The 12,464-nt window shown below is 35.8% G+C and overlaps 1 protein-coding gene across 1 annotated transcript; it reads right to left on the minus strand.

Moving 5' to 3' along the window:
• Positions 1-1,277: 1,277 nt before the first annotated feature.
• slc2a11a (solute carrier family 2 member 11a) lies at positions 1,278-8,837 on the minus strand. The gene is made up of 12 exons (XM_038286390.1): positions 8,745-8,837; positions 8,383-8,481; positions 7,724-7,884; positions 6,673-6,797; positions 6,450-6,579; positions 6,217-6,365; positions 5,471-5,658; positions 4,287-4,397; positions 3,627-3,728; positions 3,341-3,416; positions 2,722-2,849; positions 1,278-1,655 (listed from the first exon to the last, which is right to left on the minus strand). Exons 1-12 carry the CDS (start codon positions 8,766-8,768, stop codon positions 1,440-1,442), a joined length of 1,509 nt encoding a protein of 502 aa, XP_038142318.1. The 5' UTR covers positions 8,769-8,837; the 3' UTR covers positions 1,278-1,439.
• Between the last annotated feature and the right edge of the window lie 3,627 nt (positions 8,838-12,464).

Raw genomic sequence — 12,464 nt, forward strand, 5'->3', positions numbered from 1 at the left:
TAGACTTCGAAACTTATTTAGTTCTTAATCGTTTCTTTGGCATCCCAGAGGGATGGGAAGTAAGAAAAGACTGTGAGATTTAAGGAGGGAAAAATGCTAGAGAGACCAGGAAGTTCATTGGTGAAGGAAGCAGATAAAAGTGTAACAGCTGAAAACAGAGTGAAGATGATGAAAATGGTGTTAGCATAAGTGGTGAAGATGAGAAGATTTCAGGATCAAAGAGTGGGAAAAAGACAATGCAAAAGCAGGAGACTTTTTGAATTTTAGCAACACTTTATTTGCACAACTTAATATATATATAAACAATTATTGATGTAAAACAAGTGTCAGTTAAAAATCACGATTAAGGTAAAAACAAGTGTCAGCTAAAAATTATTAAATGAGGAGCTTGTTAAATTGTAGTTGTCCTTCATCTGACACAGTACATAAAAATTAGTTAGAACCCCACAACTGAATAAAAATCCTCCATGTTCTGTGTGACTCTATGTAAGTGAAACTCCAGCCTTATTCTGGCTTTAATGTTGCACATCCACAGAGCCACAGCATCAAGGTGAGCTCCCTCCTCCGGTCCGTCTCTGCGTGACAAGTAAATGGCCATCTTTGCTTCACTGATTAAAAAGTTTAAAAGTTGGGCCTTTGGCTTTTTTTTCTGTTCTGGCAAACTCCTCCTATAAAAAGAGCCTTTGTAAAAACCGTCCCAAGAAGACTAAAAACAGGAGATGAAGGAGAACAAGAAGGAAACATTCAGGGAATCCAGCCTATCCAACTAGAGTTGAGCTGAACTTCATGTTCTCACCTAAATTTATATAAGTAAATGTTTTCAGATACTGTTTTCGTTTGACAATGTTCTCTCTTGTTGTATCATGTTTCTAACATATACAGACACCTGTTTAATGGGACTATCCATGGTTCAGAACATTAAGAGTTACATAATAAGTAGATATGGATCAAATGTACACAATAATTGAGAAAAACTTCATCTAAGATAGGAAAATACATTATTTAAGTTCTGCAAAGTCCTGCAAAGCTTGTAGAATCCTATTTTCTTTCCATAATCAAAAACAGAAAAACGGCAAAATAAAATGAACTGGTTTGACATTTGATGATGAAATGCTTTAAAAAGTGAAATGTTAAAGAAAATGTTATATTTTTTTTCACAGCAAGTTAACAGTTATGTTAACAGTCGTTGAAAAACATCCAGAGACTGAGTTTTCTGTGTTCTGTCAGATCAGCATACCCCGTCAGACCAGCGTTTCTAAGTCAATATGTCAATAAGTGGAAAGAAGTCTACTAGGCAATACAAATAACTCAACTATTAATTAAATATAACTTACAGTTCTAGTTATTTAAAATATTCATAATCTTCTGGTAAAGTCTCACAACATCGGTGTCTGGGATTACTTCCTGGAGTCTTGATGGTGAGGCAGTGATGGCTAGTACTATAAGGCAGTGGAAAGACACACCTCGCCCAGTTTATACTGAGTTTGTAATTCCAAAGTTTTGTCATTTTGGCCTTTGAAGTTCATCTTGTGAAATTCGCTGGTAATGTCGGACAGAGACTTCCCTTTGGTCTCCGGTAGAAACAGGCCAATGTACAGAGCAGACAACAAGCACATGACTCCAAAGGGCACAAAGCAGTACTCACTCAGTCCACTCTGCAAACATAGAAAGAATAATAAAGAACACATAAAATTATTGCTGTTGTTCAGACTGCAGAAAATAGGACATAATTTTTTTGTTTTCTGTGCAGCCAGGGGTTACATTTATACAGATAATATGGTTACAGATAAGTGAAAAATCACAGAGAAATGCTGCGTCTTTTATATATATATATTTTGTATAGCTATATATTTATTCTGTAAATTGCACAGTCCTGTTATAACTTTTGTATATTTCTTTACTTTATATTTATTTTTCATTCATTGCACTATTTACCTACACTGTTTTGTTTTACATTTTTTGGAGCTGCTTAAAATGCGGTTTTACCCTTGAGAAACAATGACAAATAAAGACTTAGTTCCAAACATGGCTGCTTTATGTTCATTTGAGGCTGAGAAAAAAACATTGTTCTCAAATAGGTAATGGACATGTCATTTATAAACTATAGACAAGGTTTGCATGTTAGCATGAATTAAAAAACAAACAAACTGTAAAGCACATCAGTTTCTTTCTATATGCAAACCTTATCCTCCAACATTTGTTCGGTTCTGTTCTGGATTTGACTTTACTCATCAACGTTTCCTCATTATCTAGAGAAATATGAAGAACTTTAAAGCCATGCTCCATTTTCTAAATTCTTTATGTCAAAGAAGCCAGACTTTCTTCTCATTTTTTAAAATGGCCTTGATCAGTCTGCTTTACATTGGTATTCTTGAGATTGTTCAGCTGCTTTTCCCTCATACCATTCCCTGTAACTCATTCTCATAGCTTAAGATATGTGTCCATGAAAATTAGTAAAGAGGACAGGATGAGGACTAAAGAGGGTTTGAAAATCTTTTTAAAAAATGCTAAAGGAAATAATAACATCATTTTCAAATGTAATAAGAAACTCCAGCTCCAGAGTGAGCAGCTGTTCAGCTAAGGGTAATATGTAAGTGGAAACAATTCAGTCTGCTTTGCATTATATGACAGTGACTTCTTGTCAGTGCATCAATCATACATCATACATACATCAACAAGTGCAGTGGGGTGTTAAATTAAGAGTTATATCTGCTGACTGACCACCAGAAATGGAAAGATCATTCCAACGAAGAACAGATTGAGCCACATCATGGAGCCAGCAATCATGTAGGCAGCTGGCCGAGCCGTTTGATTGAAGATCTCAGTGGGAAGAACGCCGGTTACCCCAGCTGTGTGAGAAAGTAGAAAATTGGTCAGTAAGTATATCAAACCTTTTTATAACTAGTCGACTTTTCAAGATTAAAATCAGAAAAGTAAAAAAAGGTGAGATGGGCATTTGAAAAGAGTGTTTCAGATTTTTTTTTCTTTTTAAGAGATCATAAAGTTCACAGATCTCCAGCTCATTTTAATTGCAGTCAACTGGATCATTTTCATATTACAAATATTATTGATCATTTTATTACCGTAACTGATTTTATTAACTGATTACATTATGGAGGAGAAACGGTTCAACATGAAAAAAAAATATCCAAAGTAGATGAGTAATTAGAGCTATTACAGTGAACAGAATTATTTGATCTAATTTGCAGCATCACAGATCTTTAAGAATTGGGGAAGGAACACATAAGTGGATTTTTGAGGATGAGCTTCAAAAGGGTTTTATAAAACCACCAATTTATCATTTTTTCTATCTTTGATGACAGCAAATTTCTCATTTCACCTGGTCCCATCCCAAAACTGATTATGTAGGTGAAGATGCAGGCCACGCTCAGGTGCGACACCCACGATACATAACTCTGATGGTATTTGCAAATGAGAAGATGAAGAAGGATTTCATTATCTTAAAAAAAGGCTGAATAAATCCTCAAAACCAAAAGCTTCTAATAATCAATGCTGCTTACATTAAACAACACAATATCAGAGAAACTTTTTTAGTTTTAATGATTCATTATTATAATAATAAAAAGTAAAATCCACAAAGATTTGTCGCTCGTAATGTTTATTACCTCAAATGACAGAGCGATTGTGAAGATGATAGTCCAGATGGTCATAAGGAGGAAACCTCCCATCAACATGAACCTCCGACCTTTGCGCTCAACCAACAGATTCTGGGAATAAAAATTGGAATTTTAGAAACTTTTTTTTGTTTTTGTAGATAGCTGAGATGAATCACCTAAGAATAATATTTTTTCTCAATAAAAAAATAATTAAAGTGTGTATTCAAGTGTTTGTATTTAACAATCCAACAAACATGTTGAGATATTGTTTACAGTTTCTGTAAAACCTGTAAGTTTTTTCATGTCTTTAACATCTCAGCTGACATTCTCTATCTCTTTTGGCCTACAGAGAGTTTTTCTAGGATTTACCCTTTCATGCTTCGTCTGCTGCTTGAAAGCAGCTACAAAATGCAGCATGATTAAAAATGTAATTAATTCATGATTAAGGAAAAAACTATGAAATTGAACTCAAATATTTCCATGGTTAAAAAAGGAAAAATTCTCTACTGAGCAACATATGTTACTGCTTAGCTTTAACTTTACATTTAATCACTCTGTTCATGGTGGATGTTATTCAATATTAGTAATAATATAAAAATTCACAGTGGACAGCTTCACTCCCTCTCACCAGCAAGTTGCACACAGCAAGCATAAATGAAGGACACTTACACACATAATGCATGCTGTAAACTCACAGGTCCCCGTGCCGATTGTGGCGTACTGAATTTGATCCTCAGATACGCCGGCCTCTTTAAACACATAAGATGCATAGAAGTAAATCTGCAAGGAGAACACAAAATGTGGACATGCTAAGAGGGATAATTGGTTGTTAGGGGAGTTGAAATACTCATAAGCTGATTTTGACCACATTTGTACACCAAGTAATTATGTTCATATAAAGCCTTCATTGACACTCAAAATGTAATAACATTTTCTGTCGACAAGATGTCATTAGGTTTAATAATGTTGGGCAGATGCACAAAAGTCATGATGCAAACACATTTAAAATGGAAATACATAATAAAGCCCCAATATTCAAGTCATTTTGAGTTTATTTTCCAGAAATCACAGGGTACATTCAGGGTTACTTATAGGGTGCAGAAACTGCCTACTTGTGGAAAATTATTGGAAGGTCAAGAAAGTTTGCTGTAATTCAAATTACTCACTGATACTTCTTGAAATAAATATCTTAAATGTTTGAAGAAAAAAAAAAACACATTTTTGGAAATTTAACCTGCATTAAGGAATTAATTAAGGAAAATAGATACTTTTCCTTCTGGGCAAAAATCAAACTACGAGTAGAAGCCCTGTTAGTTTATTGTTTATTGGACATTTCAAAACTGTGGCTGGAAAAGATCAAGAAATTAACTTCAAATGTCTGAACAGTACCCTCTAAATCCAGAACTGTGCTCTAATTTTCAGGGAAGGCAACCTATGATGAACTTTGGAAAAGTACCCTAGGTTTTGGGTAATAAAATTACTTTTAAATTACAAAAGGTAACCTTTACTTTCAAGGAAAGTATACAGTGTATGGTTGCTGCTTCAAAGACTTTAGTTACTGTAAGTAAAAAAAAATTAAGGTGTACATTAAAAAGAAATATGGGTCTTTTACATATTTATTATGTGCTAATTATGGTGCTTCAACACCAGCTTACATTAATAAAACCTGAGAAGAACAAATTGTAAAGAAAGTCCCAACATGTACTTTGCAGCTTTCCTAGGCACACTAATGAATGTTTCTACCAATGCCCAAACCTCACATCCAGGGAAGTTTTTATATACAATATCTCCAACATGTATGATAAACGTCTCCAGGATTGTCACAGTGACAGACCCCGCACAGGGGTTCTTACTGAATCGTTTCCACAGAGCTGCATGGCGCTGCTGATAATGATGACAGAAATTAGCTGCCAGCGCACAGAACGATCAGCGAAAAGTTCCCACGGCCGCTTTGGTCTCATGCCTTTAATATCTGCCTGTTCCTCCAGAATCTCATCCAGCTCACTGCTCTGGACCTCACAGCCTCGAAGACGCCGCAAAGCTGACAAAAAATAAAATAAAATAAAATAATAATAATAGGTAAATAATAGAATACCCTCTATTCACTAGACTAATGTAGTCAGACTGTAAATAAGAGGTACTTCACTGTGTACGAATCTGTTTTTACTCCTATGTTTATATTTTTAATTTACTTACAGAAATATTAAGAGAGCCCTAGTATCAGCTTAAAAAATCATATCAATGCAATAGATTGGCCCAGTCAAAGTACAGACCTAAATACGACAGAAAATCTTTAGTACAGAAGCTGCCTGTCATACCCCAAAAAACTATCAGCTGTGACTTAAACAAGATGAAAATATGGAGGGTGTCTTAATATATAATAATATATATGAATAATTAGTAGTATAATTAATAATATATAATAAATAAAAAAATATATATATATATATTTTTTTTTTTATTTCACAGTTTTTTGCTTTGTATTTTAAATTTTAAGCGATTTGAAAAGTTTCAACAGATATTCCAAAATACTGTTGAAAGTAACGGAATATGAATGACAATTATGCTTCAATTTTATAGATTAGATTTCAACACGTACCGTTGATACAAGCCTCTTTGTCCCCTCTGTCGATAAGCAGGTATCTGGGACTCTCTGGGAACCAGGGCAGAGTCAGAAGCTGGATGAAGCCAGGAATAGCATTACTGGCCAGCAGATATTCCCAGCATGACTCACCTCCCAAAATCTCCCTTTCAAAAGAACACAAGGCACAATTGTTTATTCATTTGAAAAAACTTACACACACTTTTAAAATCTATGTTCTGAGAGCACACCTGAGACCGACCACCTGCCCCAAAACGACACCAAATGCTGTGAAAACAGCCGATGAAAGCGATATGGCTCCTCTCAAGTGCTTTGGTGCGCTTTCCCCAAAATACATGGGTTGTACATTCATGCTGATTCCTGCAAAACAAACGTGCATCGCTGTAAATAAACTCTAACTCTAAGTGAATGAATGCACGCACGAGTGATTTGGGAAATCTTTAATTGCCATACCAGCATTTATTCCAATCAGCACACGTGAGAGTATGATCATCTCAAATGACCTGGCAGCCCGACTTGTGAGGGCTAAGAGTGCCCCGCTCATGAGGAAAATATTGTTCAGCAGCAGACATTTCTTCCTTTGTTAATGGAAACAAGAACAATATCACTTGTTTTGCTCAGATTCTATATAACAGAGTAAGACAAAGGGATGTATAATGAAAAAAATATATTTGTACACAGCCTATTTAAGTCAATGCTTTTAAGAACAGAGTTTTGCTGCAGTTACAGCGAAAATACGATTGCATTCGGACTCCATCAGCTTTGAGGATCTAGAGATGCATCTTCATTTCATATTTTGCTAAAATTCTCAGCTGTAATTAGCTTTACACTGTGGTGTAGCCATTCTGACCACTGGCCATGTTTGAATCTAAACCATTCTGTTGTACTTTGTATGGTTTGGTTCAGTATTTTGTCGGTTTTGTCTTTTTACAGCCTCTAGCTACTTATCTTTCTGCCATATCTTCAACCACAGCCTTCTTTAATGGATGATGTCAATGTCCAATTTATGAGCTAAGGTTTGCCACAGATGTTTTATTTTCAGAAGATTGTTGTTTAGAGCTCTGCAAGATGCTTATATTCTCTCTGATCTGTTTGCTGTGTTCCTTGGTTTCCATAATTGTGTTTGTCAACTATTTCAGGTCTGCACACAACAATTGGATTTATACTGAGATTTAATTACACGCAAGTCAATCTATTAACCGATTAGGTTGCATTTGAGACCAGTCGCTTGGAGGATCAATACAATTGTACATTAGTCTTTTTCACTGCACAATTAAGCAGATATATTCCCCGCGGGTCTTTGGTTTTAACATGAAATGGTGTGAAAAAGGCTTATTAACAGCTTAAGGCAGTGAGGACAGATTCATTCAGAACAACACAGCAAACTGAACTTTGTTATATATTTACCAAATGAAAGAGTAGCACCATTCACATGTGCTCAGATTAAAACTGGAGGTAAATGAACAATATCTGATTACGGCAACAGGTTTATCATTCACTTTACCTCCCAAAGCGAATGGTCATTGGTCCCGCTATGAGTGCTCCAGCAAAGCCCCCCAGTGAGAAGATGGAGACAATGATTGTCCATACCAACGTCACCTGGTAGTCCTCCAGCTGAAAGTCCCAGCGCTGGAGGAACGTCTCATTGATAAAAGTTTGGATGTACTGTAAAAGAACACGCAAGGATCAAATGTCTAATGTCAAAGCAGTGGTTAAGTCTGGCACTCATTACATCCGTCAAGATAGTTTTACTTTGAGGTGAGCAAAACAAAACATGTATATGCTTTAATATTTCTTATTCCTTTAACATGCAAATGACTTTCTTATTAGCGTTGTTTTATTTATGCATACATCATAGAGAATATTTAGGCTCTTTAATTTTAAGTGCACCTTCTTTGCTCAGCAAAATCTTTACAAGAATGACTAATCACTGACATAACAGACCCAATTCACACTTATGCCAAATCACAAGTCTGACCCAAATATTAGATCACAGGTTTTGCTAACTCCTTACTTGCAATAAGAAAATCTCACAAAGCCATTCATTACATTTCATGTCATTGAGATACAACTTGTAACTTTTAAAGCACTTCAACAACCTATTGTTTAATGTAACTATTCTCTTATTTACTGCAGAAAATCCCTCATACAGACAACACTTACAGTGGTTGGAGCGTTCATTATTGCCAGATTGTAGCCATACTGAAGCGTTCCTCCGATGGCTGCAGAGGCAACCATCAACACCAATATCAGAGGACTGCCCTGTCAGAACAAAGAGTAAAATATTTTCAATTAGGATGTGCAGGGATGCAAAGGTGGTGGTTATTTCAGAAATTATCATTAGAACCATTCTTTTTAACCATGATTTTTAGTATGATTCTTATTTAGGTTTGCAATTTACTCTACAGACTCATGGACAAAAATAGAATGATTTAAACTAAGGGTACATGTCAAGTATGCAGCAAAACCCCACAAGTTTAATCTTTTTACAGCAAAGAAATTATTTTAAAAAATGCATTATTTACCTCCTGCCTCCCTGATGGTGTCATTCTTTAAAAGGTGTGTAAATAACGCCTTGAGGACCAGCAGAACAAGAGGTCAGCCCACTGAAAACAGTGATTTCGAAATGCTCCAACCTGAGAACCAGCAAGCAGAATATATTTGCATACAGCAGAGTTAGGCCTCTTTTGATTGGCTGCAGTTCTTAAAGAATCAGTTAACATGTTAACAGCCAAACAACAATGTGGTGTTCCATCTGCTTTCTTTAAACAATACAACAATGATTTATCTAAGAAAACTCTGTCTTCTTCCTTCAAGCCAGACGTGTTTCAAATCAGGATAAGAATTTAAACAGGGATACTGAACACCAGCACAAAGAGGCAGATGCTATTAAGTTAACGGCCGAATGAAAGACTGACTTATAATTTCCTGATAAAACCAACATCGATAAGCAATGCATTTAGCTTAGATCTTATTCTTAAGTCAGATTTCTATCGGTCAATGGCTCACCATATGTGTCTATTAAGTTTTGGACTAATTACTTGATGATAGCAGCCAGCTGTATGACTGTGCAGTAAACATAATATTACCATCCAAAGTCCCCCTTCAACTAACTTTTTGAAACTGTCTCACAACCCATGCAGGAAGCTGATGAAGAAATAAAAAACTCCCTGTGTGACAGACTGCTGAATCCACAAAGAAGCATCTATAGATCTTTTCTTCCAGCAGCTACTCTAATTATTGCTTCAAAAAGTAAAGACATTGTTTACTTCCCTGTTTTTTTTTTCTGTCGACAGTTTTCCATTTACTATACAGTTTGTCACTTTTGCACAAATACATATACAGAGCACAGCTTTTATACTTTAAATTATGATTCACAGTTTCTTTCTTAGAAGCTGAGAATGCTACTTTAAATAATTTATATATTTTCCTTTTTGGTAAATTGGATCTTACTTTAATATTCCTTATTTTCATTCTTTGGTTAGTGTTGCAATGTGTATCTCCATTCTTCAGTTTGCTTCAATTCGCTGAAACGCATACTCTTCTCCACAGTGGGGACAATAAATTATATTTCTATTCTATTATCTATCTATCTATCTATCTATCTATCTATCTATCTATCTATCTATCTATCTATCTATCTATCTATCTATCTATCTATCTATCTATCTATCTATCTATCTATCTATCTATCTATCTATCTATCTATCTATCTATCTATCTATCTATCTATCTATCTGCCTGCCTGCCTGCCTGCCTGCCTGTCTGTCTGTCTGTCTGTCTGTCTGTCTGTCTGTCTGTCTGTCTGTCTGTCTGTCTACTTGCTTTATGTATATAACACCAATTTACAACATATGTAGCTTTAAAGCACTTTAAAGAGACAGTTCAATAGAATCATATGGTAATATTGGTTAAAAATGTTCTAAATAAGTCTTTTAATTTGATCTATAATTGCTTGAGTCTCTGACTTTGCAGGACTGCACCACCTAATGATAATTTGTTTGCATTGTGTTGTGACTCTACAGCAATCACCCATGCATGTCTTGAGATTAGAAAGTCCCATTAACAAGAAGACACCTCCAGCAGATCTCAGTTATAAGATCAAGGTTGGTTTAGGGCTTTATACACAAGACAAAAGATTTCAAATTCTACTCTGGATTTAACAGTAAGCCAATGAAGGGAAGCTAAAATAGGAGAAATATGATCTCTTTTTTCCACTTCATTTTGTCCATGCAAATGCATGGACTACTTTTGTAGCATCACCCCTGATATAGAAGGCCACGTTGTGCACTGTGAGACATGTTCAATAGAACATTTTGTCCTGACTGGGCAAAGTCAGCAAAGAAAAAGTCTCCATGGTCCACTTTGAAGTGAAAAAATTGAGTTTCGAAAAGCTGAAAGCTAAACACATCTAGTGAAAGACTGGACTGCAGGTTCACTATAACATTAGAGACTTTGCACTGTATAATCAAGCATATACACTTTGCAACAAATATGTTTACTTAGAGGAGTAGTGTGTACATCCATATCAAGTCAAGAAACAAAGAAACTCCTAATCAAACTTATGCTTAGAAAACATTCCAATTTCACCAAATAAACTACAAAAACTTTGACGAAATCGTACACCAGCTAACCTCTTCTTGCTGCTGTTTTCCGTAAGAAAGCGCTGACGATCATATCATCTGATTTAATTCAAATAATAAAGATGTCCCTTTTATCAGGTGTTTCTCCCCAAGCCCTAAAAACAGTAGTTATCAAACAACAGTTGGAAAATTGCAGCTAGAACAAGCTGGTACTACACAACTACAGGCCTTTCACAAACTTAACCTTCATTGGTAAGATAAATGACAAAGCTGTTACAACCATGACCATTGTCATGACCATGACAATAACCATGACCAGCTGCTTCTGCGTCTTTTATGCCTTTCATGCTCAGCAGAGTACAGAGACTGCTTTTGTCAAGGTGTTTAATAAGAATAAATTCAGACTATGGAAGAACCGCAGTACTGGTATCATTGGACCTTACAGCAGCTTTCAACATTGTTGATCACTCCATTTTATTGAAGCACCTTGAAAACTGGATCTGCCTTCCTAGTAGAGCACTGCACTGGTTTAAACACCACTTGAAGGACAGGGACTTTTTTGTGTCAGTAGCAAACATTAAATTAGAAACCAAAAAAAAAATCCTGGTGGCATTCCTCTAAGATCCGTCTTGGTGTCCTTCCTATTCCCTAAAGAAGTCTGCATTCATCTATCACTGTGGCTGAATTTCTTGAAGCCATAAGTTGCTGTATTGCTTTAAAATACACAGGACTTATGTCATTCCACACCATCAAGTTGTTACTTTTCAGCAATTTGTGTATAGTCCTGCTCTTTTATACCTATGTGGTCAATATCTTCATCAGCAGGGTTGTGATGTCAGCCTCTGCTCTAACTGCAGATTATTTTTCTTTTGTGTTACTCACTTCTGCATGGTGCGTGTAATTACACATGCCAAAGACTTGCTCTGAAAATGTTCTCCAAAAGCAGATGCTTGAAGTTTGTGGTCCAGATAGACCCACCGTAGATTACATACTTCTCTGTTCTTAGCCCACTAGCCCTTGGCTTAAAAGGAAAGCACATATGAGCTCTGGCCTAGGGGTTTCCCTACATGGCTGAGGACCAAATTTTTCTTGGAAGCCAATCTCCAATACCAGCATAATTTATATTCAGTGTGACGTGGTTGGGCCACTCGGCAGATGGTTGCATAATCATTTTTATTTTTTTATACTGTGTGAATGATGAAAATAGTTGAGAAAACATATATATGTATAACCAACAGGATCTAGAAAGTGGGAGAGAAAAAAAACACTATAAGATGTTTGAACTGCTTTGGTTTTGAATTGTGGAACAGTCACAGAATGCCAACATTTTAAAATACATCAAATTGAAAGCAGGTGAGAAGTAAGTTGCAGACTTCTTAAAAAAGGTGAAGTCCACATTTTGTGCATACCGGTATGCTAAAACCAGTGCGTGGGTTAAGGGGTTAAAACTAATGTTTTATGACCATATTCTAATTTATCCAGAAGATGGAGCTGTTACCACACTCCTGCTGGACTCAACACTGCTGTTTAAACTAGATGATCTGGTGGAAACCACTGTGGACATTTAGAGAAGCTTAGAATGAATATTTGGGAGTCAATTATATTTATCAGATTTTTTTAAATCAGCTTCTTCAGCTTATCTTGTAAAAATGACAGAAGTGG

The sequence above is a fragment of the Cyprinodon tularosa genome, unplaced genomic scaffold, assembly GCF_016077235.1.
Source record: "Cyprinodon tularosa strain WSP-4 unplaced genomic scaffold, ASM1607723v1 ctg224, whole genome shotgun sequence".
NCBI lineage: Eukaryota > Metazoa > Chordata > Actinopteri > Cyprinodontiformes > Cyprinodontidae > Cyprinodon > Cyprinodon tularosa.